At 45.1% G+C, this 24324-nt stretch overlaps 1 protein-coding gene across 1 annotated transcript in view; it reads right to left on the bottom strand.

Moving 5' to 3' along the window:
• The window catches only part of EPS8L1 (EPS8 signaling adaptor L1), a 34255-nt gene that overhangs the window by 1900 nt on the left and 8031 nt on the right, over positions 1–24324 (bottom strand). Inside the window, exons 3-19 of the mRNA XM_080976170.1 lie at positions 24254–24297; positions 22263–22321; positions 19858–20019; positions 19570–19719; positions 19203–19285; positions 18158–18273; positions 17963–18015; positions 16791–16917; positions 15657–15745; positions 15484–15558; positions 14486–14634; positions 13138–13279; positions 12017–12045; positions 4946–5042; positions 3786–3926; positions 2240–2339; positions 629–800 (exon numbers count right to left, since the gene is read on the bottom strand). Of these exons, the coding sequence (XP_080832296.1) occupies positions 629–800; positions 2240–2339; positions 3786–3926; positions 4946–5042; positions 12017–12045; positions 13138–13279; positions 14486–14634; positions 15484–15558; positions 15657–15745; positions 16791–16917; positions 17963–18015; positions 18158–18273; positions 19203–19285; positions 19570–19719; positions 19858–20019; positions 22263–22321; positions 24254–24297 (1788 nt within the window). The remainder of the gene's footprint in view (positions 1–628; positions 801–2239; positions 2340–3785; positions 3927–4945; positions 5043–12016; positions 12046–13137; positions 13280–14485; positions 14635–15483; positions 15559–15656; positions 15746–16790; positions 16918–17962; positions 18016–18157; positions 18274–19202; positions 19286–19569; positions 19720–19857; positions 20020–22262; positions 22322–24253; positions 24298–24324) is intronic.

Genomic DNA, 24324 nt, shown 5'->3' on the forward strand with positions numbered 1-24324 from the left:
TGACAAGTGCTAAGGGTGCCAGCAATTGTAGTTCTGTGAGGGGTTAACAAAAGTTCCAGGATTACTGCATTTGTATGGTATGTACATACAACTAAGTCGCACCACTACAGGTCTTAAGCTGTGGGATGGAATATCCATGCAGATGAATAGCAGAATGTCTAAAACATCAATTAAAATATCCACGGTAGACAAACAGCAGCCCATCGGAGAGTATGGCATCTCATGGACCCCAGAAAACTGGTGCTGGGTTAATGAGGGAATAGGGAGTCACCACAGCCAATCAGAAACCTTAACCAGGAGCATAGAAAAAGGAACCACAGCTAACAACTGGGCAATGGCAAATCATTAAGAAGCTAAGAGCTATTGAGCTATTCAGGAAAGTGGAAGCTGCTTCAGATAGAGGCCACTAAAGAAGGTGCTCATAAAACAGGCCAACGAGGAAAACTGGGTAGGTTAAGTTGACACATGCAAGCCTCACGACTGGCGAATGTGCAACATGAATCTGAAGAAGGTAATTGCAGACAATACAGGAAAGGCAAGAAGCTGCTCTGGGAGATACCAAGGAATACGTTTGGACTTTCATGGCCAACCTACATATCTTCTCAAAGGAAAACAGAGGCCAACTCACAATGGGCTGAATCCTTTGGCTTCCAGCCAGGTCCGAACTTGAGCAGGATCTGAATCGTATCCTAAAGGCAGGTTGGTGTCTGCAGCCCGCTGGATGTGAAGGTTCCTGCTATGGCTAGTTGTCCCATTGGCCAGTCTCAGGGCGAGCTCCTCGTTCACCGTGTTGAAGCGCTCTGCCGGGGCAGGAAGTGATGTCACACACGGCGCAATGTTTGGATGGGTAGGCAGACCAATTAACCCTACTTCCCACAATCAGATACAACGGACTCCAATCGCTATATGCGCAGTTCAGAAATTCTCCCACAGAACCCTGTGTTGTGTCATGCAACACAAGGACAGTTGTATAACAGCTTTCAGATAGCAAAAAGGCAGTCCACCACACCTCAAACTGCACATTTCAGTCTAAATCCTTAATCCATGCGACTCTATTCCACTTCTCACATAAGTCGAGTGTTTTGCATCCTTGTACTGTGCTTCTGGGAGGGAAGAACAACTCTTTATACCTTTCAAGCTTGAAAAAACCTCTTGTGAAAAATGCTAAGTGACGCTGACAGCTTGTCTGACAGGAGCCAAAAGGAGACCCCTTTGTCATGGACAGGTTGGACGGAAAGGAATGGGGAGAGGAATCAGCTGAGAAACATACCAAGGGAAGAAAGCTCAGAGCCCGGGGAACGTTGGTGGGACAACCATGAGCAGTTTTGATGTGCTTTTGACTTCAAAGCAAGCAGAATCTGAGGCCCTGGCAGCTACCAATATTCCAGAGGCTCAGCTTCCCTTAGAGCCTGTTAGTCTCTGTTAGTCACAACCACCAATTAGTGTTCAGTTGTTTAAAATCATGTAATAGAAAGTGCTTTGCCCTAGAGCCAAGGTTTGGGCGTCCCTTAGGAAATGTGGCCTTTTTATTATGATTATTAATTCCTTTCTATACCACAAACTCATATAAATAGATATATATATGTAGTGTGAAGAATTTTAACTAAAACCAACTCTGGGCTGAGTAGTCATGTTCCCCATGTCATATAGCAACGAGGAAAGTTTCAAAAGCAGTTGGTCATGTGTTAAGAACATCAATTTCACTGGTAGCAGAAACTCATTGCATGACCCTCTTTAGATCCAAGCCATTAAGCGAATTTGTTGCAAATAACTCTTTTCCCCCCTTCATAAAGCGGGTTTTAATACATTTTTAGGGATCTAGAATGACAATGCATTCAAGTATAAGCTTTCCAAGTACAGTATAGGAGGCTTTCAATTTATCAAGTGGCACTGAATGTTTCACCAAACATTCACGAAACCCACAATTTCTAATGGGGGTGTGAGCACCTCATAGACCTCTCCCCAGTTGTTTCCTCTATGCTTTCCCAACCTTAAATTTTTCACATTTTTTAAAAAAATGCCCTCGTCAGAATTTTAGTGCAAATTTCACTTAATATGCAGATTTTTAAAAACACATTTTATTGCCTATAATCCTTGCGACCTGCCGCATAAGCTATTGTGTCCCCTGCTCTGTGCTGAGGTTTCTCCTACACTGCTTGAACTAAAGTTCCAGTAAAACGGTGAAAAATAGCTTATGCTTCCCAGAGCTCCCCAGTTCCACATACAAAGGCAGGCTTACCTCGCTCACTCAGGTCCATATTAAGTGCCTCTGTGCTGGCCCAATTTCTGCCATTTGTGTACAGACTTTTGGTCTTGGGTGGCGGCTGAGGTGGACTTTTCTAAGTAGAGGCGGAGGGAAGAAGCAAATATTAACAGCTCGGCCTCCTGAAAAGCCCATCTCCTGGTGGGAGGTCAACTCACAAAAGAACACGCTACGCTAATATTGCAAGTGCCAGTACATCTGCCTTCCCACTAGGGATGGAAGGATTTGACAATTTCAGGTCTCTCAGTTTCACATTTTTTCCCAGTCTTAAATTCAGTCCTCCTTATTTCTGCATCCATTTGTGAATTAAAAAACCCAAAACAATTCCCATTAAAATTCTTCATTTTAGTGTGAATTTCTCCTAATAAGCACATTTCGGTCTGCAGTACGCCTTTTTGCAAGCAATTTCTTCTAACAGTAAGCATTTTAGACATCAGTTTCACCAATGTATCCATTCCTGTATCCATTTTTGTCAACACTATTTGGTTGGGGAACTGCATCACAAAATTCAGATTAAGTGTGAATTTTCGCAGGACGGCTGTGTTTCAGTTCCCATATTGGTTTGGAAAGCGAACATTTGATAGGTTCACCTTCAACTGCAAACTGGATTGAATTTCTCCCCTGCTTCCCACTGCCTTCCAGACTGTCTGGGTTTTTAAGCATGTCTGAACAGTTTGGGTCCCATACATGTTCTTATGCCGTGTTGGTTTTAAAAAATGGCCATAAGCATTAAACTGCTTTCTTTGGGGCATTTCCAGCAAATCTACATTGGTGAGAATGGATTTTAAAAGTGTCCCTCTTCCAACCTTCCAGGGAAATCTTATTTATTTAAAAATATGTTTTAAAAAAATCTTCTGTACCCATTCCCTAAACCGGCCCATGTGAGTCTAACATTTCCCAGGCTTGTTCAAGATTCCATGGCCAGGATCATTTGGGCATAAGAGTTGTGCTGTTGGATCAGACCAAAGATCCATTTAGTCCAAAATCATCTTTCCAACAGCATGTAGACATTTTTTTCCGGGAATCAGGAAAGCATGCAGGGCAGGAAGGCAACACCTATTCCCTGTTTCTGCCCAGCTTCTGCTATGCAGAGGTACAAATGGGACCTGTAATAAAACGATGCTATTTGAAGTGCTCCTGTTTACTGTTCCAGCCAGCCAGTCATGTTGGATACCGTATTTTTTGCTCTATAAGACTCACTTTTTCCCTCCTAAAAAGTAAGGGGAAATGTGTGTGCGTCTTATGGAGCGAATGCAGGCTGCACAGCTATCCCAGAAGCCAGAACAGCAAGAGAGATTGCTGCTTTCACTGCGCAGCGATCCCTCTTGCTGTTCTGGCTTCTGAGATTCAGAATATTTTTTTTTCTTGCTTTCCTCCTCCAAAAACTAGGTGCATCTTGTGATCTGGTGCGTCTTATAGAGCGAAAAATACGGTATTTTATTAGAAAAGTGGCACATAGCTCTACAACAAATAAAAGCAAGCAAGCAAACAGACAAGCTCTAATTAGTGCTCTAAGCCTCACCTTGGATATCGCTGGGCTGGTTCCGTTGACCTGAGGAGCGCTGTTGTGGTTTAGAACTGGGGCAAGAATATTATAAGGGACGTAGCCAACCTGACCGTAGTGGTTCTGAACTTTCCACCACTTCTTGCTGTCATCCAGGACCTAACGGCAAAGAAAAAGGAGACATGTTCCTAGCTAAGCAAAAACTTGGTTCTAGGTCTGGAATTGCCCAAGAAAGATGCTAGATTTTTTTTGGATGCCACAACTGCCGCTAGGATTTTGTTGGCCAAAAATTGGAAAGCACAAGAAGTGACAACAGTGGAGGAATGGCAGATGAAGATGATGGACATTTGGGAGCTGGCCGGCCTGACAGGAAGAGTCCGCGACCAGAAGGAGGAGGAGCACCAGGAGGAATGGATGAAATTTAAAGACTATTTAGCTAAATATGCTAAGATAACTTAAGTAGAAATACTTGCAAGTATCAGACTGGCTTTGGATTTAAATATGTGATGTTATAGAATAATATGTTTAAAGGTAATATGAAAGGAAAGAAAGACGTTAATTGACCAAGTAAATTTTATGAGAAATTAAGTTTTGGAAAACTGTTACAATGATATACATTGAAACTCAGCCAGGGGGATTGGAGGAAGTCACCTAACAATGTCAACAAAAGCGGAATTATTATAGTTAGGATTTATGTTTGTTTGTTTGTTTATGTCTGTTATAAATTTGGAAAACCAATAAAAATTTTTGGGGAGAAAACCAAAAACAAAAACTTGGTTCTCAAGTTCCCTGTCAGGGGAGGTCCCGATTCCATTTCACAAACAATTCTATAAATGTTACCTAACCCACAATGTTGTTGGTAGGCTCCCAACCCATTCACATTTCTGTTACGCCATTTAGGGCTCATTCGTGGCCTACAAGTGTGGTGGGAGGCGAGATCCAAGACGTCTAATGTGCAAGCCTGCTTCATTGCCTAGGATATTCTGGCTTGGGACAGGTGACCAGGCAATAGGGTATTTCCAAATGCCCTGAGTCCCCAATGAAAGCAGCTTCCCTACAGCCGTGTCCAATCTGCAAATCACATTCCTTTCTATTCTGGCCAGATCAGGAGCGGGGTAGGGGTGGGGGGGGGGGTGGGAATCTTCTGGCACTGCAAGTGTTCTGGGACATCAACTCACCTGCAACATTTCTCCATGAAGTACTGAGAGTTCGTTGTTGTTTCTGGCTGTGAAGTTGTGGGTGGAGATCACAGACTTGCTCTCTGGGTGTTTAGGCCTGTCAGGAGGGAAGAAAGCACATGGGGTTATGGGCAGGAAGGTCCATGACTTGTGGGCTTTCTAGAATATCAGTGCAGGTTAGGGTGCTTAAACAGTAAAAAATGGCCATCCAGAAGGCTCTGTCTGCATCACTGTGCTTGTGGAATGCCCTCCTTTTAGAAGTGGGGCTGGCACAGATGCTATCATTTCAGTGCCAGGTCAAGACTTACTTTACACAGACATTTCAAGAGTTTTTAATTTGATGATCATGCAACCCCCTCTGTGTCACATTTTTTTTAAACTGTCTTTATTTGTTTGGGTGATGTGTTGTGCTGTTTATAGCTCATCATCGTCCAGCTTGTTTATTTTTAGGTTTTGTACTGCGCACTAGTTTCCATATAGATGATGGGCAGGTTGTACGTATTCCAAACGAACAACAAAACAGTTTAATTTCACTCTGTCCATTGCTGTTCCCAAAATAATCTTTCTCCTGGATTTGCATGCTTGTGGCATTTATGTAGTTCTGCGATCTTCATTTGGTTTAATCTAGAGCTGCAACGTTTAGTTAATTAATCAGATAGATAAATCCAATAAAAACAATTTGACTAATTAAAAGGGTGCTCTTGATACATGGGGCAGATGTGTGTGTGTGTGTGTGTGTGTGTGTGTGTGTGCATATACATATATATATATATATATATTCTCATTTGACAGGGAAGACGAGGGGTGGAAAAAGGAACCTCTTTTAAGATGCTGCTGTGATATACGTGCTTGCAGTCTAAAAACAAAGGAAGTATGCATTTTGCTCAGAACTATTGTTTCATTTATTTGCAAACCCGTAGTCTTAACCAACTAGTGGTCCACATTGAGGTCCATTTACTTTACCACCATTAGCTGTTGGCAGAATTAATTCCCACCCCCTTCATTTGAGTATTACTTGATAATAATTTTCATAAGAAAAATAAGCGGAGGAAACCATAAATTAAGATCCCCTCGCAGGAAACAGGAACTGAACCATTCAAAGGGAAATTCATCAGTGATGCCCTGGCTGTGCTGAACAGGAAGCAATTAATTAGAGACACAAGATGGAAGCTTTTAAAGGCACAGTAACCCTGAAAAGCCTCCACAGAACCTTTCCTGACCACAGCAGATAGGCTGGCACTGTGGTTACATTTGAAGTAATGGACTTTGCCTCAAATTCAGAGGCCAGAACAATAAAAGAGAGAGGATGAGGTATGTCAATTCTGAAACCAATGCGGGATTTGTTGATTGGGGGACAAATCTATTTTAAAACCAATTAAGATATCAATTAAAGCTTTAGTTCAAGTTGTGGAACACTTTCTTCAAGGTTACTTTGGGGTTCAGTGACATAAGAGGAATGAACAAGAAACTATTAAACACAGCCTTTCTAACAAAGAGTGGTTACTGGTAAATGTTGTAAGTAAATATTGTACACTTCCTTCAATATCTCAGAAAGGCATGCAAATTTGGGCTTGGCAATATGAAAGTTCACTGAAATTTTTATCACTTGACTAATCTGCTAAAAAGGTCAGGTAATGAATCAACCGAAAGTTATTTCAACCATTCAGCTCTAGCTTTTCATCACTTTTTATCTAGTTGAATGAGGGCAATGATGCAAATTCATGATGACAGGGGAAAAAATGTAATATTGAAGGAAGGGCTAGATAATGTGAGATATTGGCCCCTGCACCACCTGCCTCTTTTCTATAGTGAATGGAATTTCCTGCAAGACAAAAGAGTCTCTCGCCCCTCCATGTTGCGGTCCTCCTCCCAGTTAGATGAGGATCGCAACTGGAACCTGCTGGGATACAAAGCTTGCCAAGCGCTTCAGAACAGATAATAGGAGATGGAGAAGAAAAGGAATTAGAGCCCTTCATCCCCCCCCCCCAATCCTACCTTAGCTGGCTGCCTAGCGTCCCCCTCTTGGCTCTCTTCTGGGCGCCATCTTTCTTTAACCGCTGTCCTCTTGTTTTCATCCTGTTATATTTCCCTTCTGCACCCATCACCAGAGCACCTGGCCTTGCCTTCTGTGATACCTACATTCCTTTATACCTCCCTGTTATAACCAGCCAGCTCCTATTAAGCTACTTTATCCCAGTAAACTCAAGAGCCCTTAATTCCTGGTCTGTTCCTTACATTATTCAGCCCTAACAAAACCCCATTTTGTTTCAAGCTAACCCAGGCAGCCTCGTTGTTCCCAAGCCCTGCTGCCCTGGCTCATTCCCGCAGACTTTCTAGAAAACCCAGTTCTCCCAGTTCTGTCCTCCCACATTGTACACACAGCCTGGAATGGACTTCCTTTGTGTTTATTTAGCTTCCTGCCAAGCCATGGCTATCCAGGGGCTGAAGAGATTGGCATGTTCTCTTGAGCCTGCTACTTGTGTGCTGTTCCACATCAAGAACTCCCTGTGCGCTGTGCCCAAATTACATAGACAGTGTGCTCCTGTCTATGGCGGCATTCGTGTTAACGTTAAGTGGAAACAAGTAATTCTACAGGAGGCCTATTTAGGAGGGCAATGTGCCTCAATGTCCTCCAAGCCCTCACTGAAGGGGACATCATGTTCAGCAATGTCTACCTGGGGATATAGCCAATAAGTCTACCTGGCTCTGCTCCCGACTGCTTACACACCCACACTCTCTGTGGTGCGCAGATGCATTCTGAGAAGGAACTGTGCGGGCCTTACTTCTGTAATGTGTGCAGAGAGCCAAACTGTGTAGGATCCAGCATATTAATTCTGTGCTCTTATTGCTTCCCTGCTTGAACTCCTCAGTGGAACAACTGGGAACCATGCAGCAGCCTAGGTCCAGCATGGTTGTCCTCCACTGTGGACTACAACTCCCATCATCCCTGACCACTGGCCATGCTGGCTGGGGTTGATGGGAGTTGAAGTCCAACAACAGCTGGAGGGCAAAAATGTTGGCTACTCCTCCAGCAGCCACTTAATGGGTGGAAAGGTAGCAACCCTATAATTACTCCCAGCATTATTAATCATCCTCCATATTTCCTAGAGTGAAACTTCGCAAGGGCTGGAAGGGTGACATGGAGTGGAAATGTGGTGACACTGGGCTTAATCCGGGGTGTGTGTGTGTGTGTGTGTGTGTGTGTGTGTTTGACAGGAGCTCCTCTGTACATAGAACATGTTGTACGATCTGGTGTATGTGACTAGGACCTGTTCATGCCATCTGTCCAGTGCTGAAAGGGGAGGGCACAGGCAAGCAAAAACGTATGCGTAGATGAACGCATGTGTCTTCAATCCAGCCACATGGCACTTAAAGAGTCTGGGTACATGTTACACTCACTGTATTAGGGGAATCCCAATGAATGAGAACTCTTCCTATGGCAACTTCTAAAGGGCTTGCCATCAACAGGCAAAGGGAGCTGGAAGGGACAGGAATTGCACACACAGAGTGAAGGAGAAGCTGCCAGCTGTCCCTTTCGTAGAACCATAGAGTTAAAAGGGAGGACACGATGGTTATCTAGTCCAACCCCTTGAAATGCAGGATTCTTTTTGCCCAACACGGGGATCAAACCCACGACCCTGAGATTAAGAGCCTCAGGCTCTAATGACTGAGTTCTCTCTCTCTCTCTCTCTCTCTCTCTCTCTCTCTCTCTCTCTCTCTCTCTCTAGCTGCTATTTCCCCCTCCCAATTGATAGGGGAAAGAAACAGAGAAAATCAGCTGCCAAGGAGTGGTAGTCAGACAGAGGCTACCAGTGCTTCCTCCTTTACCGCATGTGTCCAATTGTGGGATTCTATTATGTAGTGAACGTAATGTGAAGCCAAGGCTTTAGCCAAGAATTCCCGGCACTTTTGCAGAAGTACAATTCCCAGTCTTCTTTTTGGGAAGACATGGCTCAGGACTCAAAGTTGTTTACTCTTTTTAATGTAAGTGTTGCTCGGCTCCTTTTCTGAAGGGTTTTCCAGGAAGTGGAGACCTTGGATCTCAACACTTTATTGGAACCTTTTCGTGACTTCTCTATGCAAACAACATCACATCATAAATACTTGTGGAAAATCCACCCTAAGTAATAAAAAGGGGAGAGGTCACTAGCCTAGATTATTTCAGTGACCCGTTGGGACCTTAGTCTATCTTTGTCTTGCCTGAAATCCAGAATTTCTGGTTCAGCTAAAAAAGAGGCATCTGGTTTTAATTTATTTCAAGAACTATGAGGGAACCCACTCCCTCCCTGACACAGTATGCATCAGTGAACAGTCATTTCCTCATTTTGGGGCAGTATGTGCACACACACCCCAACACTTATGGGGCCAGAAGTGTTTTTCCACCCCCATTGTACATGTCTACTTTAATTCAAGATATTTGTTGTTGCTCCATCTCCCTTTGTTAAATTGGTTATATTTCAATCTTGTGGATCTCAAGTGAATCATTATGGGTATATCTATACTAAATATGTTTGAAGAAAGTTCAATAGTCATTCTATGACTGAGAGGTGGTTCCTGGGGTGAGGGAGCTAGAGACCACTCACAGTTCTCACCATCCTCATCAAAATGTAATTCTCATGATTATTGGTGTGTGTGTGTGTGTGTGTGTGTGTGTGTGTGCTATAGCTGGAATGCTATAGAACTGAATTACCCCCAAATCCCAGGGTGGTCGTAAGGACAAATCTATCTATCTATCTATCTATCTATCTATCTATCTATCTATCTATCTAACTGCTATACTACTGGTTAAAGATAAATTAATGAGTTTGCAGCTGAGGTGCCAGAACATTTTGTTTCAGTCTACCACTATGCTTGTTCCTGGCAAGTATTAGGACTCACTGGACAGTTAGGGAGCAGAGGATTAAACTAAGCATGGGAGTTGGTTTAATGACCAACAAGGCCTGTATGTTTTCTCAGAAACCTCTTTCTTGGCCACACTGGATCTGAATTTACTCTTCAGTGATTTATTAATCTCGTGTCAGTTTTTTTTTAAAGTACTTCTCCCATCAGTGAAGAAGACTAGGAACATTTCTTTTAAGCAGATAAAATTATTAAAGTCTTAATAAGCTGGATTCTTTGGCAGCTGCTAACATTTTGCATTCAGAATTCACTGATGTGACAGTGGCTAGGCAGGTTCTTAGCCACAATTGCAAACAGGTTCCGATTTGGGGAGGTAATTTTAAGTCCCCACTCAACGTTAAACGGCTGCTGATCACTGACCCGAAGCTCCCTTACCTCCCACTTACCCTAATAGCCACCTGCAATTTATACAGAACACCACCCTCACCTAGCAAAGCTCCCAGCCATTCCCACCACCACCAGCTTACTAGTCCTATCACTGACTTCCCTGCTCACCACCGGACCCAGCTTCACCCAATGCAGAGAGACAGCGAGAACAACAGAAAGAGAGAGAGAGAAACAGAAAAGAACAACATAGAATTTATCTAAATTTCCCGTGATCAAATGGCTCACAAATTTTCCCAGCTGGGAAGACCTTCAAGAACTCTCTGCCTGAAAGGCATATTACGCTGAGAAGGAGCCCTTCATCATGACAACGGCCAAGGCCATTCCAATCCCAGCCCTTGCGCGCTCGCACTTGCACGCTCTCTCTCTCCACACACACACACACACACACACACACTTCTTTCAAGTTCCCCCACCCTTAGGGTCCAGCAAAGGCTCCGGAGGTCTGTGAAGCTGTGATTTAATTGGTGCCTGGATGAGAGCCCAGCACGAAAGGGTTTTGTGCAGCATGGCTGGGAAAGGCCTGTGACACTGGAGAGCTTTTGTCACTCACAGGAGAGGCAACACAATGGCCGGTACTTTCAGTCCAGTATAAATTTAGCTTTCGATTCCCCTATGCTGCCCCCACCAGTGTTCCACAGGGGCCCATGCATCTGAGGTCACTTGCAGACAACCTGTTTATTGAACATTCATTCTGATTTATATGTTCGGAGGTTATAGGATGTTGCATCAAGCCATGGTTATATCCCATACTTTCCGGTACATTTCCCCATCATTTTCCTTATTACAAAAAGTCAGATTTAAGAGGAAAGTGGCTTTTTTGTGCAAGAGCACCAAACTTTAATTGTGTCGGTATGTTACAGACTCTCCCATCTGCAAAATAGCAATAGTCCATATTATCTGCTGGGATGCGGGTGGCGCTGTGGGTTAAACCACAGAGCCTAGGACTTGCCAATCAGAAGGTCGGCGGTTTGAATCCCTGTGACGGGGTGAGCTCCCGTTGCTCGGTCCCTGCTCCTGCCAACCTAGCAGTTCGAAAGCACGTCAAAGTGCAAGTAGATAAATAGGTACCGCTCCGGCAGGAAGGTAAACGGCGTTTCCGCGTGCTGCTCTGGTTCGCCAGAAGCGGCTTAGTCATGCTGGCCACATGACCCGGAAGCTGTAGGCCGGCTCCCTCAGCCAATAAAGCGAGATGAGCGCCGCAACCCCAGAGTTGGTCATGACTGGACCTAATGGTCAGGGGTCCCTATATTATCTGCTGCACACAGAAATAATATTCTTAAGGTTTTATGGGAGCCCTCCTCTATGTAGTAACATAAAATAATAATAATAATAATTCTTTCTTTTTAACTAGTTTTTTTTATTAAGACTCTCATATATATATTAAAAAGGGAAAGCCAATATCCCTATTCAGAAAGCTGACATTTTGCGGCTCCAGACACAGTAAGACAGAAAACAGACAATGCTGATCAAATTCTGAAATTTTGGGAGAACTTTAACAAAACTTTGGCAATCCCATCCTATCCTTCAGTATAAGAACAGCCTGCTGGATCTGGCCAAAGACCCCTCTAGTCCAGCATCCTGTGCTCACAGTGGCCAACCAGATGCCTATGGGAAGCCTGAAATACCTTCCCCCCTCTCCCATCTTTCCTCTCTCCTTGCCTCTCAGATCCAATTTCCAACCCTGCCTTCCAAGGTCCATCCATCCATCCATCCATCCATCCAAACATCTCAACACACCTTCCCAAATATAAAAATTGATTGGCCAGAGGCTTGAAAGGGACTTACCCATTGGCTGCAATTGTGGGAGCTGATTGCTGTAACAGAGGAGAGTGGGGAGGAGAAATGGATAAATGGTTAACTAGGAAGACTGCGCAGTCACCTTAGCCCAACATCCAGCTCAAGGCAGTATCCTCCCCAAGTTATCACCTCTAACTGATTAGGCCTGAAGTCATACTGACTGTAGTCAGAGCCAACCTCCCTCCTGCAACCTGGTGCCCTCCAGGTGTTCTGGACTACAGTTCCCATCAACCTCAGTCAGCACAGCCATATGATGCTGGGGCTGATGGGATTTGCAGGCCAAAATGTCTGGAGGGCAGCAAGTTGGGAAAGGCCGATTCAGATCCACTCTGCCTCTGGCGTACCCAACCGTAACGAGAGCTAGTGCGAAGTGGTGGCTAGAATGTTTGGCCAGCAAGACCTGCGTTCACATCCTCATGTAGCCCATGAAGCTCCCTGGGTGGTCCGGGGCAAGCCTAATTAATGTGTAATTAAGATGCACGGGAAGATACAAGATAGGACACTTCTAGAAGGAAACTAGACAAATTTATGATAGATAGTTTTATTACTGGCTGAATAGAGCCCCCATTTTCAGTGCCACTATGGTGATGAATATTAGGGAGAAGAGGGGAGGACAAACAATGTGGGATGGATCTTGCCTTAACAGCCTGCTTGAGGAGCTTCCCTGAAGTATCTAGTTGGCCACAGAAGGAAGCAAAAGGCTAGTTTATAATGACTTTTAGTCTCACTCAGCAGGTCTATTCTTATAGCAGAGAGAGAGAGAGAGGTGGAACTGTAGGAAGTGGTTGTTTTTTAAAAATGGCCTGATTTATGCAGTGAGTAGCGGCTGTGGAATTAAACAGTCATAACGCTCTTCTAGAAAAGTTGGTTCCACCAGATTCTTATTTGTAGCAATTGCAAACAAGAAATGAGCTATTGGATCCACCCAGAATGTATTAGGATGCCCCTAAATACATCAGAATGGATCCTTCAAGCCACTTTCTACCCACAAGGAGAACTTGGTCTTTCTCCCAGGAGCATCAGATGCTTTTGCAGCTGTCCTCTTGCCCTCGGTGTGGGTTTTTTTTTGGCAAATGTTTATCCTGCCTGCTTTCCACCTCATCACTCACTTGGGCACGACGTTCTTCGTGTCGGTGTTGCATCTCCACTGGGTCTTCCCAAGGCTGGCCAGAAGCATCTAGGCGTGGTGTCTCCCAGCCACTCTGGAAAGTTGGGTTGTAGGGATCTGCGTAGCCCCGGGGGAAGTCCACTCTGGGGCGCACAGGGCAGAAAGGAGGTAGAAATGAATAGAAGAAAATAATACAATTGAGAATGAGTGAAATCATCAAATGAGGGGGGTTATTGGGTTGTTTTTGTTTTTATTGTGTATTTCATGTTTTCATATTGTGGCTTTATCTTGTGAACCACCCTGAGACCTGCAGGTATAGGGTGGTATACAAATTTAATAAACAATAATAATCATGAAACCCTCAGTCACATACTGAAACTTGCCCATTCATTTCTGATTAAAATTGCCAAAAACACTCGACTGATTGACCTCAAACCGATCCACTAGCCAGTGTCACAAATGGATGGGTCTAATTTATCAGCAACATATCAAAGACCTTGGAATGCAAATCCCCAAGGTTTCCAGTGACCTCCGAGCCTGAAATGAACCGCTGGGCTCCAGTGACCAAGCTCCTCTGGTGCCATCAGCTCAGTTCAGCCAATGGCAGGCAAGAAAGGTCATGGGTAAGCTCCCGTTGCTCGGTCCCTGCTCCTGCCCACCTAGAAGTCTGAAAGCACATCAAGGTGCAAGTAGATAAATTGGTACCGCTCCAGAGGGAAGGCAAACAGTGTTTCCATGCACTGCTCTGGTTTGCCAGAAGCGGCTTAGTCATGCTGGCCACATGACCTGGAAGCTGTATTCTGGCTCCCTCGGCCAATAAAGCAAGATGAGCGCCGCAACCCCAGAGTCGGCCACGACTGGACCTAATGGTCAGGGGTCCCTTTACCTTTACCTTAAGCTACTGAAGGTAATGGGGCCCTTTATATATCCAGCTGTCCTTTGTCAACAACAAATTGTTGTTGGTGTTGACAAACAATTGGTGTTGAATATATGCTATATGGTAATTTATGGACCTAACAGGTATCTAAAGCCATTTGCACGTGTTGCCATGCAACCAGTCCATGCAGAATGTAGGCACCCTATATATAGAAATGAGCAAACCAGTGATATTTTAGGGAGCAGGCTAGCAGGCGGGGCCCATTACTTACATCATAGGAGCCTACACAACACAAAACACTGTTGCTGTATGTAGGTTTCGTTTTATTTGTTTTTTATCTTATATTTTGAAAATGTACATTTTTCCCCTTTAATTTTTTGGGGGGGCCCCAAGAAAGTGGGGCCCTAAGCTATAGCTTGTTTAGCTTATGTGTAAATCCAGCACTGGGGAAGAAATAACAAACCCCCCTTACCTTGGCCTGGTCCAGTTTTCACCCAGTGAATACCACAGTTCCGTCTCCTGGTCTCCCAAGCAGCCTCGCATCAGGGTCACTGCTTCCAGGGTCAGCATGGGGCTGCGCAGCTCAGAAGCAAACGCTGGTCCCCCCGAAGACTCCACAACCTGAAGTGGGATGCGAGAGTCAAAAATGCCAAGTTGTTGTTATTCTATTTATTTATATCCCAGTCCGGGACTCAAGGGGGCCCAAGTTCTCCACGGGAGGTGCTTGACTCTAGAGCAGTGGTTCCCAACCTAATTTTGGCCATGCCCCACCTAAGCAACTCTAAAAATCCTGATGCCCCCACCCCACCCCCATGACACATAATTCTTATTATTCAAAAAGTCATGTGGAGGAAGTCTAAAAGGCCATTAACTGTTAATAACTCATTCTCGAATTGGCCCCCTTAAAAATCAAATTGTCCCCCTGTGGGGTGTGTGCCCCACATTTGGAACCACGGCTCTAGAGCCAATCTGCACACGCAGCAACATTGCACGATGAAGCTTTTCATGGATTGTACCACGCTGCTCTCCAAGGATGCGGGGAGGGGATTGCACTTTTAATGCTCTCCCGTGACAAAGGAGACTTCACATACAGATGCCTAGCATGCCAGGGATATATGTTCTAGGCCAGGCATAGGCAAACTCGGCCCTCCAGATGTTTTGGGACTACAACTCCCATCATCCCTAGCTAACAGGACCAGTGGTCATGGATGATGGGCATTGTAGTCTCAAAACATCTGGAGGGCCGAGTTTGCCTATGCCTGTTCTAGGCTCCCCTTTGATACACCAGTTTTCCACATGCAATGATTTTTTTAAAAAAAATGGGTTTCAGTCCCATGTCTGCCATCCGCATGGTATAGTTCACCCTCTCATTCTGCTGCTTGGGCAAATCACCTTCCAGGGTTTAATCACCACTGGTTCAGCTGCCTGAGAGTTCATCTTCCCCTCCCCTCTGCCCCATCTGTTGCTTACCAGCTTCAAGGGGTTGAAGAGAAAATGTATGAGCTCCTCTGAGGTAGGGTTTGCAATGTTCGATTTCAGCCTTGCCTGAGTGGTGGGAACAAAAGCATATCCTAGTGGTTAGCATGAGCCAGGCAGGCGCCCTCTTGCTTTCTTGTGAGAAAAGCGCACCCAACCACACTCACCAGGAGACTGAAGGAATATTTCATCTTTGCCAGAGCATCTTCAAACTCCTCTTGGGGAGGAGGCCGGGATCGGATTGTCAGGAGTCCCTCTGCGGATGCAGCAGAGTAAGAAGATATTGACACCTGTACTGCACCTTGGTCTATTGTTCTACGATGACATTACATGCAACCTAAATTATGTATACTTCCTCTTGGAATTGCAGCGGAACAAAGCAAGAGGCATGAAACGGTGAACGAATGCCAAAACAGACTCAGGCATGTGTGTACATCCCACTTCCACCTCACTAGTCCAGAATCTGTTTTGGAGAGCAGAGCCCCTGGTCCCGATGGATTTAGAGGCTTCCTCAGCACAGGTGCCAAAGGCCTCCTGTAAATGCTCCACATAATGAAATTAATGTGCTACACATGTCAATACAAGATGCCCACATGTGGAGCTGCACACACGGTGCGCAGCAACCGTGTCAGCAAGCCTTTTGGATCCATGACCAAAGCTGCAGGATTTCTGCCTGCAGATGGGAATCCATTGAGGGTTCTGGAGAAAGGCCCCTTGCCCCAGGTTTTCTCTGAAAGAGCAACTCACGTCAAATGAGTGAAAAAAACACACACAAAAAGACCTTTTGTATATGCAAAGCATGACAACTCTGCTATGGTGCTATGCCGAAACAGGAGACCTGGGGCCTGTTATGTTAGGGAAGCCTTTCAGAGCCCAGTGAAACTTTCTGCATTCTGGTGGGTTTCCAAAATTGTCCAGAGGGCAGAACCAAAATGTTCAGCCAGACAGGAGCAGCATTCAGAAGAAGAAGAAGAGGAGTTTGGATTTGATATCCCGCTTTATCACTACCCGAAGGAGTCTCCAAGCGGCTAACATTATCCTTTCCCTTCCTCCCCCACAACAAACACTCTGTGAGGTGAGTGGGGCTGAGAGACTTCAGAGAAGAGTGACTGGCCCAAGGTCACCCAGCAGCTGCATGTGGAGGAGCGGAGACGTGAACCTAGTTCACCAGATTACGAGTCTACCGCTCTTAACCACTACACCACACTGGGTTCTCTAGTTTCCAGCCGCCTCAGTTATCGTGGCAGGAAAGAGAGGGAGAATGTAGTTTCCTGGAGCTCGGTTCGATCTATATTTCTCACCGCCTGGCCCCCGGCGACGGCCCTTTGCGGAGCGCTTGCGTTGATCCAGGACACGGAAAGCTTCAGCCGATTTCTGCAGCTTCCCTATGAAGGCTTCCACATCGTCAAAAACATGGTTCAGCAGCTCCTGTCAGATGGAGAGAGGAAGGGAGATAACAGTAGACAGCTCCAGCTGAACACTCTATATAGAGCCCTCTGTGTAAGAACCAAATGCACAGATCTGTACATGTCTACTCAGAAGTAAGTCCCACTGAGTTCAGTGGAGCTTACTGCTAGGTAAGCGGGTATAGCAGTGCAGCCTCAATTTCTAAAAAGAAAGAGAGAGAATTGTGGCATGCGAACTACATGTACTGGAATTCTCTGTTCTGTGCAAATTCATGAAGTATATTGTATTTAATTATGGGGTATCAGAGTTTTTAGCAGGTTAACCAGGCTGGGATAGCAGGCTTGTTGGTTTTTGAATGTCTGATGTAGATTTTTTCAATTTCGTTGTTCTGTATGGAACAATGACAATACTGTAAAGATTATCATATCGTATGAAGTGATGTTCCCTTGCCCTAACTACACTTTACTCCTGGAAAAGCAGCAAAGACCATCTACTCAATCTTGAACTCCTTGAAGGATTTCAAGGTATTTATATCAACGGCAGCATTCCATTGAGCTACAGCAACATAAAACTACATGTGGTTTGCAAAACAACAACAATACTTTTAACAGAATGAAAACACACTTCCCTAAATATTTTTTTTGGGGGGGGGTGAGGGAACGGTATTTAAAAAAAATATATATAGGAAGAAAAAAAATAGTATTTAAGAGATCACCCCAAATATATTCAATAGGTTGTGTGTGTGTTTCTTAAAGTCCAGATATGCCAATACATTCTGTACTTTTAACAGCTGTACAACAAGCAGGGGGAAAAACCCACCACAGGTGTATCTCTCCCTATCATTGTTTTGTTACTTGTCCAAACCTGCACATACCTGTCAGGAAGCTGCCAAGGGCACTGACTATGCTTCAGAGACAAAAGGTGACGGGTCCTATTGGGTGCATGCAAATATAGGCAAATCCACAAATCCTACCTCATGGCAATCACTCCTGCCTCCCACAAATCATTCTAACCTCTTTTGCAGGCCACCTGGTTTTTCACACAGAACCTTTCCAGCTAAACTTACCACATTTTGCTCGGACTGAACAAAGGCCAGGTCAGATTCAGCTGCCGAGATATCTGGAAGCAGAAAGAGCCAGGAGGTTAGACACGCTCCACTATCCCTCTGCCCACCCTAATGTTCAGTGGTGTTCAACTCAGGCATAAAGGTGTGCATAGGTTTGCAGCCTTTGGCGAAGCGTCAGGGCTCCTGGCTTCTCACCATTCTCCTTTTGCTCTGGCACAATAACTGTTGTCCTGGAGGGCACCTGTTTAGGAGACTGAGGCAGGGTCTCTGGAGCCTTGTTGGTCTGGCTGCCAAGCCAATTCTGGGTAGCTCTGAAGATGAGAGATGAAAAGCAAGGGGTTTAGATAAAAAAGGAAGGGCTCTCACCTTGAGAAAGAATACTATACTAGACATCTCTAGCTCTCCTCTGGCTCAAGGGTGGGAAATCTTTTTCTGGTTAAGGGCTACAGTCCCTTGGGTGTGGGAGGGGCTGGAGCCAGTGGTGGGTGTGGCCAGAACCAAAGTGGGCGGGGCCATATCCCAAACTATGTCACTCACAAACAGGTGTACTGACACTCCAGCAGCTGCTTTTACTGGTGAAAGCAGCTTTGGTGAGGTTTCTGCTTTATTTTAGCAGAGAAGTGGCGCATGTGGGTGCTTAACCCTTTTCCGTTGCTCTTTTGCTGCAACTCACTCCCACTTCAAGCCACTCCCCACACCTCCACTCCGCAGGATTCAAGAAGCATGGGAGGAAACTTGCAGGGGGGAAATTAGTGGGACTTGCATTAGAAAAATAGCAAGTGGGTGAAAGGGTCAGATGCCTCCACCCAAACGTCTCTACTGAAAAACCACACAGGCCATTCCTTGTACAGCTGCTCTTCCCTAGAAAAAGCCATCAGCAGGATTGAAATACAGTGGTACCTCGGGTTAAGAACTTAATTCGTTCCAGAGGTCTGTTCTTAACCTGAAACTGTTCTTAACCTGAAGCACCACTTTAGCTAATGGGGCCTCTTGCTGCTGCCGCGCCGCTGTAACATGATTTCTGTTCTCATCCTGAAGCAAAGTTCTTAACCTGAGGTACTATTTCTGGGTTAGTGGAGTCTGTAACCTGAAGCGTCTGTAACCCAAGGTACCACTGTACATTGTGTGTGTGTGTGTGTGTGTGTGTGTGTGTGTGTGTGTGTACTTTGCAGCCTTCGTAGTTTAGAACTCCCCTTTCCCTAAGACCTGTGGCTATACAGGCTTATGGGTCTGCATTCACCTGAGCGCCTCCTTCCGTTGAGCATTTCCGCCAGACTTGAAGTCCAACAGAGCTCCATTAATGTCTTGCTGGATCAATTCTGCCTGTAAAATAGAAGAGAAACCAAGTCAGAAAGCTCGGCAGTGAGAGAGAAAACTCTCTCCCTTCCCCAGCTCCAAAATATGCCTTGGGGCATCACATTAGCCTTCACAAACCTGGTGCCCTCCCAATGTTTTGGACTTCAACTCCCAGCCCCTGCCAGCAGAGGAGGGCACCAGGTTGGCAAAGACTGCTTTAGGTTACTTTTCCTGCAGCTGGAAGAGGGTTTCTCTATCAAGAGTGGCTTTTCAAACTTCCCTTATGGATCCAAAGTGTCCAGTTTCCTTACCCCTACATGGTCACATTCAAAGAAGTGGACATCTGGTTTGAGCTGGTGGGGTTCCTGGCACACAAGCAGAAGCAGCGACTGGGATCGAGACTCAGGTCGAACGGCTTCACAACGAGCCACAGCTGCTAATCCGTAGTTCTCTAGCTCCTCCTGTAGCGGGAGACAAAGTCACCAAACAATCCAGACAACCCCTCTCCAAATAAGAGATATTGGATCACAGGGCTACAGCCAATAACCTCTGGGTCCCTATTCGCCACCCAACATCACAGTCTTGGGTTGCTCCTCTACCTTTGAGTCTATGTCAAAGAGCTTGACGGCGGACCCGTTGACCTGAAGTAACATCTCCTGAACCCAGATCTTCCCTTGGGCATCCATGACGGACAGTTTCCTGGTGGCATCCTCCACGGTTGCCAAGTCATCCTCGTCCCCGATGGAGAAGGTAACCAAGTGCTGGAAGATACAGAAGGGAGAGAAGCCTGTGCAAATCTATCTTAAGTCACCGAGGTTACTTGTAGCTTTATTTCGCTAGTTTGAAAATGGTTCTGGGGACAATCAGAAAGGGTTCCTCAACAACAACAACAACTATTATTATTATTATTATTATTATTATTATTATTATTATTTACATTCCGCCCCGTCTGGCTGGGTTTCCCCAGCCACTCTGGGTGGATTCCAACAGAATATTTAAAACATCAAACATTTAAAACTTTCCCAAACAGGGCTGCCTTCAGATGTCTTCTAAAAGTCAGATAGTTGTTTACTTCCTTGACATCTGATGGGAGGGCGTTCCACAGGGTGGGTGCCACCACCAACAAGGCCCTCTGCCTGCTTCCCTGTAACCTCACGTCTCACAGGGAGGGAACCGACAGAAGGCCTTTGGAGCTGGACCTCAGTGTCTGGGCTGAATGATGGGGGTGAAGGCGCTCCTTCAGGTATACTGGGCCGAGGCCATTTAGGGCTTTAAAGGTCAACACCAACGCTTTGAATTGTGCTCGGAAACATACTGGGAGCCAATGTAGGTCTTTCAGGACCGCTGTTATACGGTCTCAGATATGGTAGACAAGTATTCATGGGCATCAGTATGACTACCAAAACCAACCCTGACCTAGAACATCAAGGTGCCCAAAAGTGTGAGTGTGTGTGAATGAGTCTGAAAGTGAGTGAATGAATACATAAATAAATGAGAGAGAGATAGATAGAGAGGGAGGGAGGGAGCGAGGGAGGAAGGGAGAGGAAGAAAGGCCTTAACAGGGTCTCTCCGTCATGTGATGTTTGGTTGGTGGGCAGAGAAGAGAGTGGGCCTTTTGGAGAGGGCTCTCCCTAGAGAGGCTAACTTGGCACTAAGTATGTTGGTTATTTGATGGTAGACCAGCTCATACTCCAGCTGGGCTGTCCTCTCCCTCCACAGAGCCATCTGCTACTACCAGCTGCTCTGTGGGAAGCATCTCAGTGACATTTTATATGTTGTCAGTCATACTCAGTACACTTCTGAGTACCAGTTGCTGGAAGCTGCAGGAGAAGAGGCTGCTCTTGTGCTTGGCTGCTGCTGGAGGGTTTCCCACCGGCATCTCTTTGGCCACTTTGAGGACATGATGCTGGACTAGATAGGCCATTGGCCTGAACCAGGAGGGCTTCCTAGGAGGGCGGTTCCGTCACTTCAAAAAGTGAGGTTACAGGGAACCAGGCAGAGGGCCTTCTTGGTAGAGGCGCCCACCCTGTGGAACGCCCTCGCGTCAGATGCCAAGGAAATAAACAACTATCTGACTTTTAGAAGACATCTGAAGGCAGTCCTGTTTAGGGAAGTTTATTGTGTTTTTAATATTCTGTTGGGAGCCTCCCAGAGTGGCTGGGGAAACCCAGCCAGATGGGTGGAGTATTACAGTAACAACAACAACAACAACAACTTTCTGATCATTGCTTTTTCCCCTAAAAAGACTGTATTTAATTTTACTTGTACACGCCCTTGGAATAATTTGTGTTATGAAAGGTTGTATGAAAATAATTGTGAGGAATGCATTTGTCCTGGCCTTCCAGTATTAAACATGAGCTTATTCACTCTGCTGATTTTTGCCCTGTGCCATGGCTCTCCTTGGCGCTTACTGCTTCAATGTGGATTGTATAACAGGGATGCTTTTTAAAAATTATTTTCTTGTTTGGTTCCCCATATAGTTCTACCAAAGGACAGTCCAGAAGAAACATGAACGCAAAAACTTTATACAGGCCTAGGCAACATTCCAAATGAACTAGAATACCCATCTTCCAACTCGTGAGTCAGGATCCCAAAACTAGCTTGTAGGCCAACCACAGAGTGAGTTACAGATTATTTAGATAATTTGTTTTGGAGGGAAGACTGTTGTCTTTTAAAGAGGAGACAGGCAGGCAGGCAGGCAAACAGAAGTGGAGGGAAAGGTGTAGACTTAAGGAGGACGTGTGTGGTAAAAAAAGAAGTCAGAGTCAAGTGACAAGTCAAAATAATTGAAGACAGTTGTTCCAGAATGTTCTTCAGAATCCACTGCAACACATAGGCTTCCCATGCAATGGGTTTCTTCAAAATAACTCTGGAGGCAACCAGGAAGCCCTCATCTTTATAACCTCTTCCCTAATATCACTCAGTTTTTCCCACTCTAATTCACTAGCCACTGATGTCCCACAGCTCTTGCTCCCGCTTTTGCAAAGCCGAAACCCAAACTTACATTGACGGCATACTGTGAGACGTCTGCCATGATAATGCTGGAATACTTCTTCCTCTGCTCTGCAGAAAGAGACAAAACATTATTTAAGGAGGAGGAATTGTGTTGCAATGTTGACTTAAACCAGCAAATGAAACCTGAAACTTTAGTGTCGACTGTCAGCTGGGTCTGTTTAGCATCAAGCGGCAACTTTTATTTTAAAAAGGTGGCAGTGAGGGCGGGGATAGAGAAGGGAAGCACCGTCTTTGGGGGCCATGTCCTATCCAGAACAAATGGGCAGGGAGGATGGGATTACAGGATATGCACACATTCATTCAAAGCACAAAAAATCCCGGGAACTGCTGTTTGTTACCCTGTGAAAAGTGACCTACAGTAGCCAGGACAGTGCTTTAACTATGGTGTGTACCCAGCCACAATGCACATGAGGTCTGCCTTCTTTGTGACAGGGCTCCTGACATTGGAGTGACAGTCGAAAATTCAGCAAATAAAACGTCATTTAATTTACATCCTAGGGAAAATTGCACATGCTTAACAGCTGCATGCCAGGGTCATTTTCAAGACACAGAAACATCAGCTTGAAAACGGGAAATAAGCATAAATGTATATACAGTCATACCTTGGTTTTCAAACAGCTGAGTTCTCGAATGCTTTGGCTCCCAAACGCTGCAAACCTGGAAGTGACTGTTCTGGTTTGCAAACTATTTTTGGAAGCAGAACGTCCAACGGTGCTTCCACGGCTTCTGATTGGCTGCAGGAGCTTCCTGCAGCCAATCAGAAGCTGTGCTTTGGTTTCTGAACATTTTGGAAGTCGAACGGACTTCCGGAACAGATTCCGTTCGATTTCTAAGGTACGACTGAATGTACACACATTATACATATTACTATATCTCTCACTCATGCACACATTCAGTGAGTGAGGGTTTGCCTAGTTTAAAGGACAATGGGTTGTATCCAGTGCTAATCTGACTCAGAGTAGACCCATGGAAGTTAACGGACATGACTAACTTAGGTTCATTAATTTCAATGGGTGTACTCTGACTAGGACTAGCACAGGTTAAAACTCTTAATAAGAACATTCAGGGATTTATCTCTCTAAGGAACACTTTTCAGTTCTTAAGAAATTATTACCTCTTCTAAAGAGGAGGGATGTAATTACTGCCTCTCCCTACGGGAACCAGTTTAGCTTGTGAGAAATACACACACACCCATCTCCTCCCTTCTTACTGCTTCTCTGCTGATTCCTGCTCTTTCCCCACCTCACGCGGCACAGAATCTTTGGTTTTTAAATCCCAGGAAAATTAAACGTTCAAGCTTCCTCAAGTCAAAGGGGAGAAACACGGAGAGGATGTAAACTGAAAGACTGATGGGTTTCCTGGTTTAGTTTGCAGCAGAGGAGCAGAAGTTCGTTGTGGTATCATACACAAGATCCCAACGTTGGAAGAAAAAAACTTTTAGTTTCATAGCACACAGCAGAACATGAGGGGGAACCACACCAGCCTTGAAAGCTCTGCAGAAACAGTTATGAGCAAGACAAATTTTGCAAAAGATCACCCATATAATTTTTTTTGCAGCACTTTTCAAAGCTGTGCGAGTTCTTTATTATTAAAAAAAAAGTGAGGTGCCTGCACTCAAGGAGATTATAAAGCAATAAACTGCATTTTGATGGTAGCGAAGTCAACCAAGGAAGAGAGGGGAGGGCGAGTCAAGGGATTAATTGTAAACAAATGTGGTTATTGAGGGTGAGAAGCAAAGAGTTAGGCCAAAGGCTTCCCAGATAAGGTGTTGATGTGAGAAAGGGATCCCACGTGACATACTCAGGAAGGGAGTTCCAGGTGTAAAGATCACCAGCAGATCCGTTTATGAGAGCTGGTAATCCTTGAAAAAGTTGAGGATGCTACAGCTTCAGGACTGAGAAGGTCTTCAGATTTGAAACGTACCAGCACACTCATAAATAAACAAATCTTCCAGATACATTCCTATACTCCAAAACTCACCATAAATGGCTCTGGCACTGGGCTTGGAGCGGTCACTGCCGAGGCTGCAAGACAAAATGGACTAGTTATTC

The sequence above is a fragment of the Podarcis pityusensis genome (assembly GCF_964106645.2).
Source record: "Podarcis pityusensis genome assembly, chromosome: 13".
Lineage (NCBI taxonomy): Eukaryota > Metazoa > Chordata > Lepidosauria > Squamata > Lacertidae > Podarcis > Podarcis pityusensis.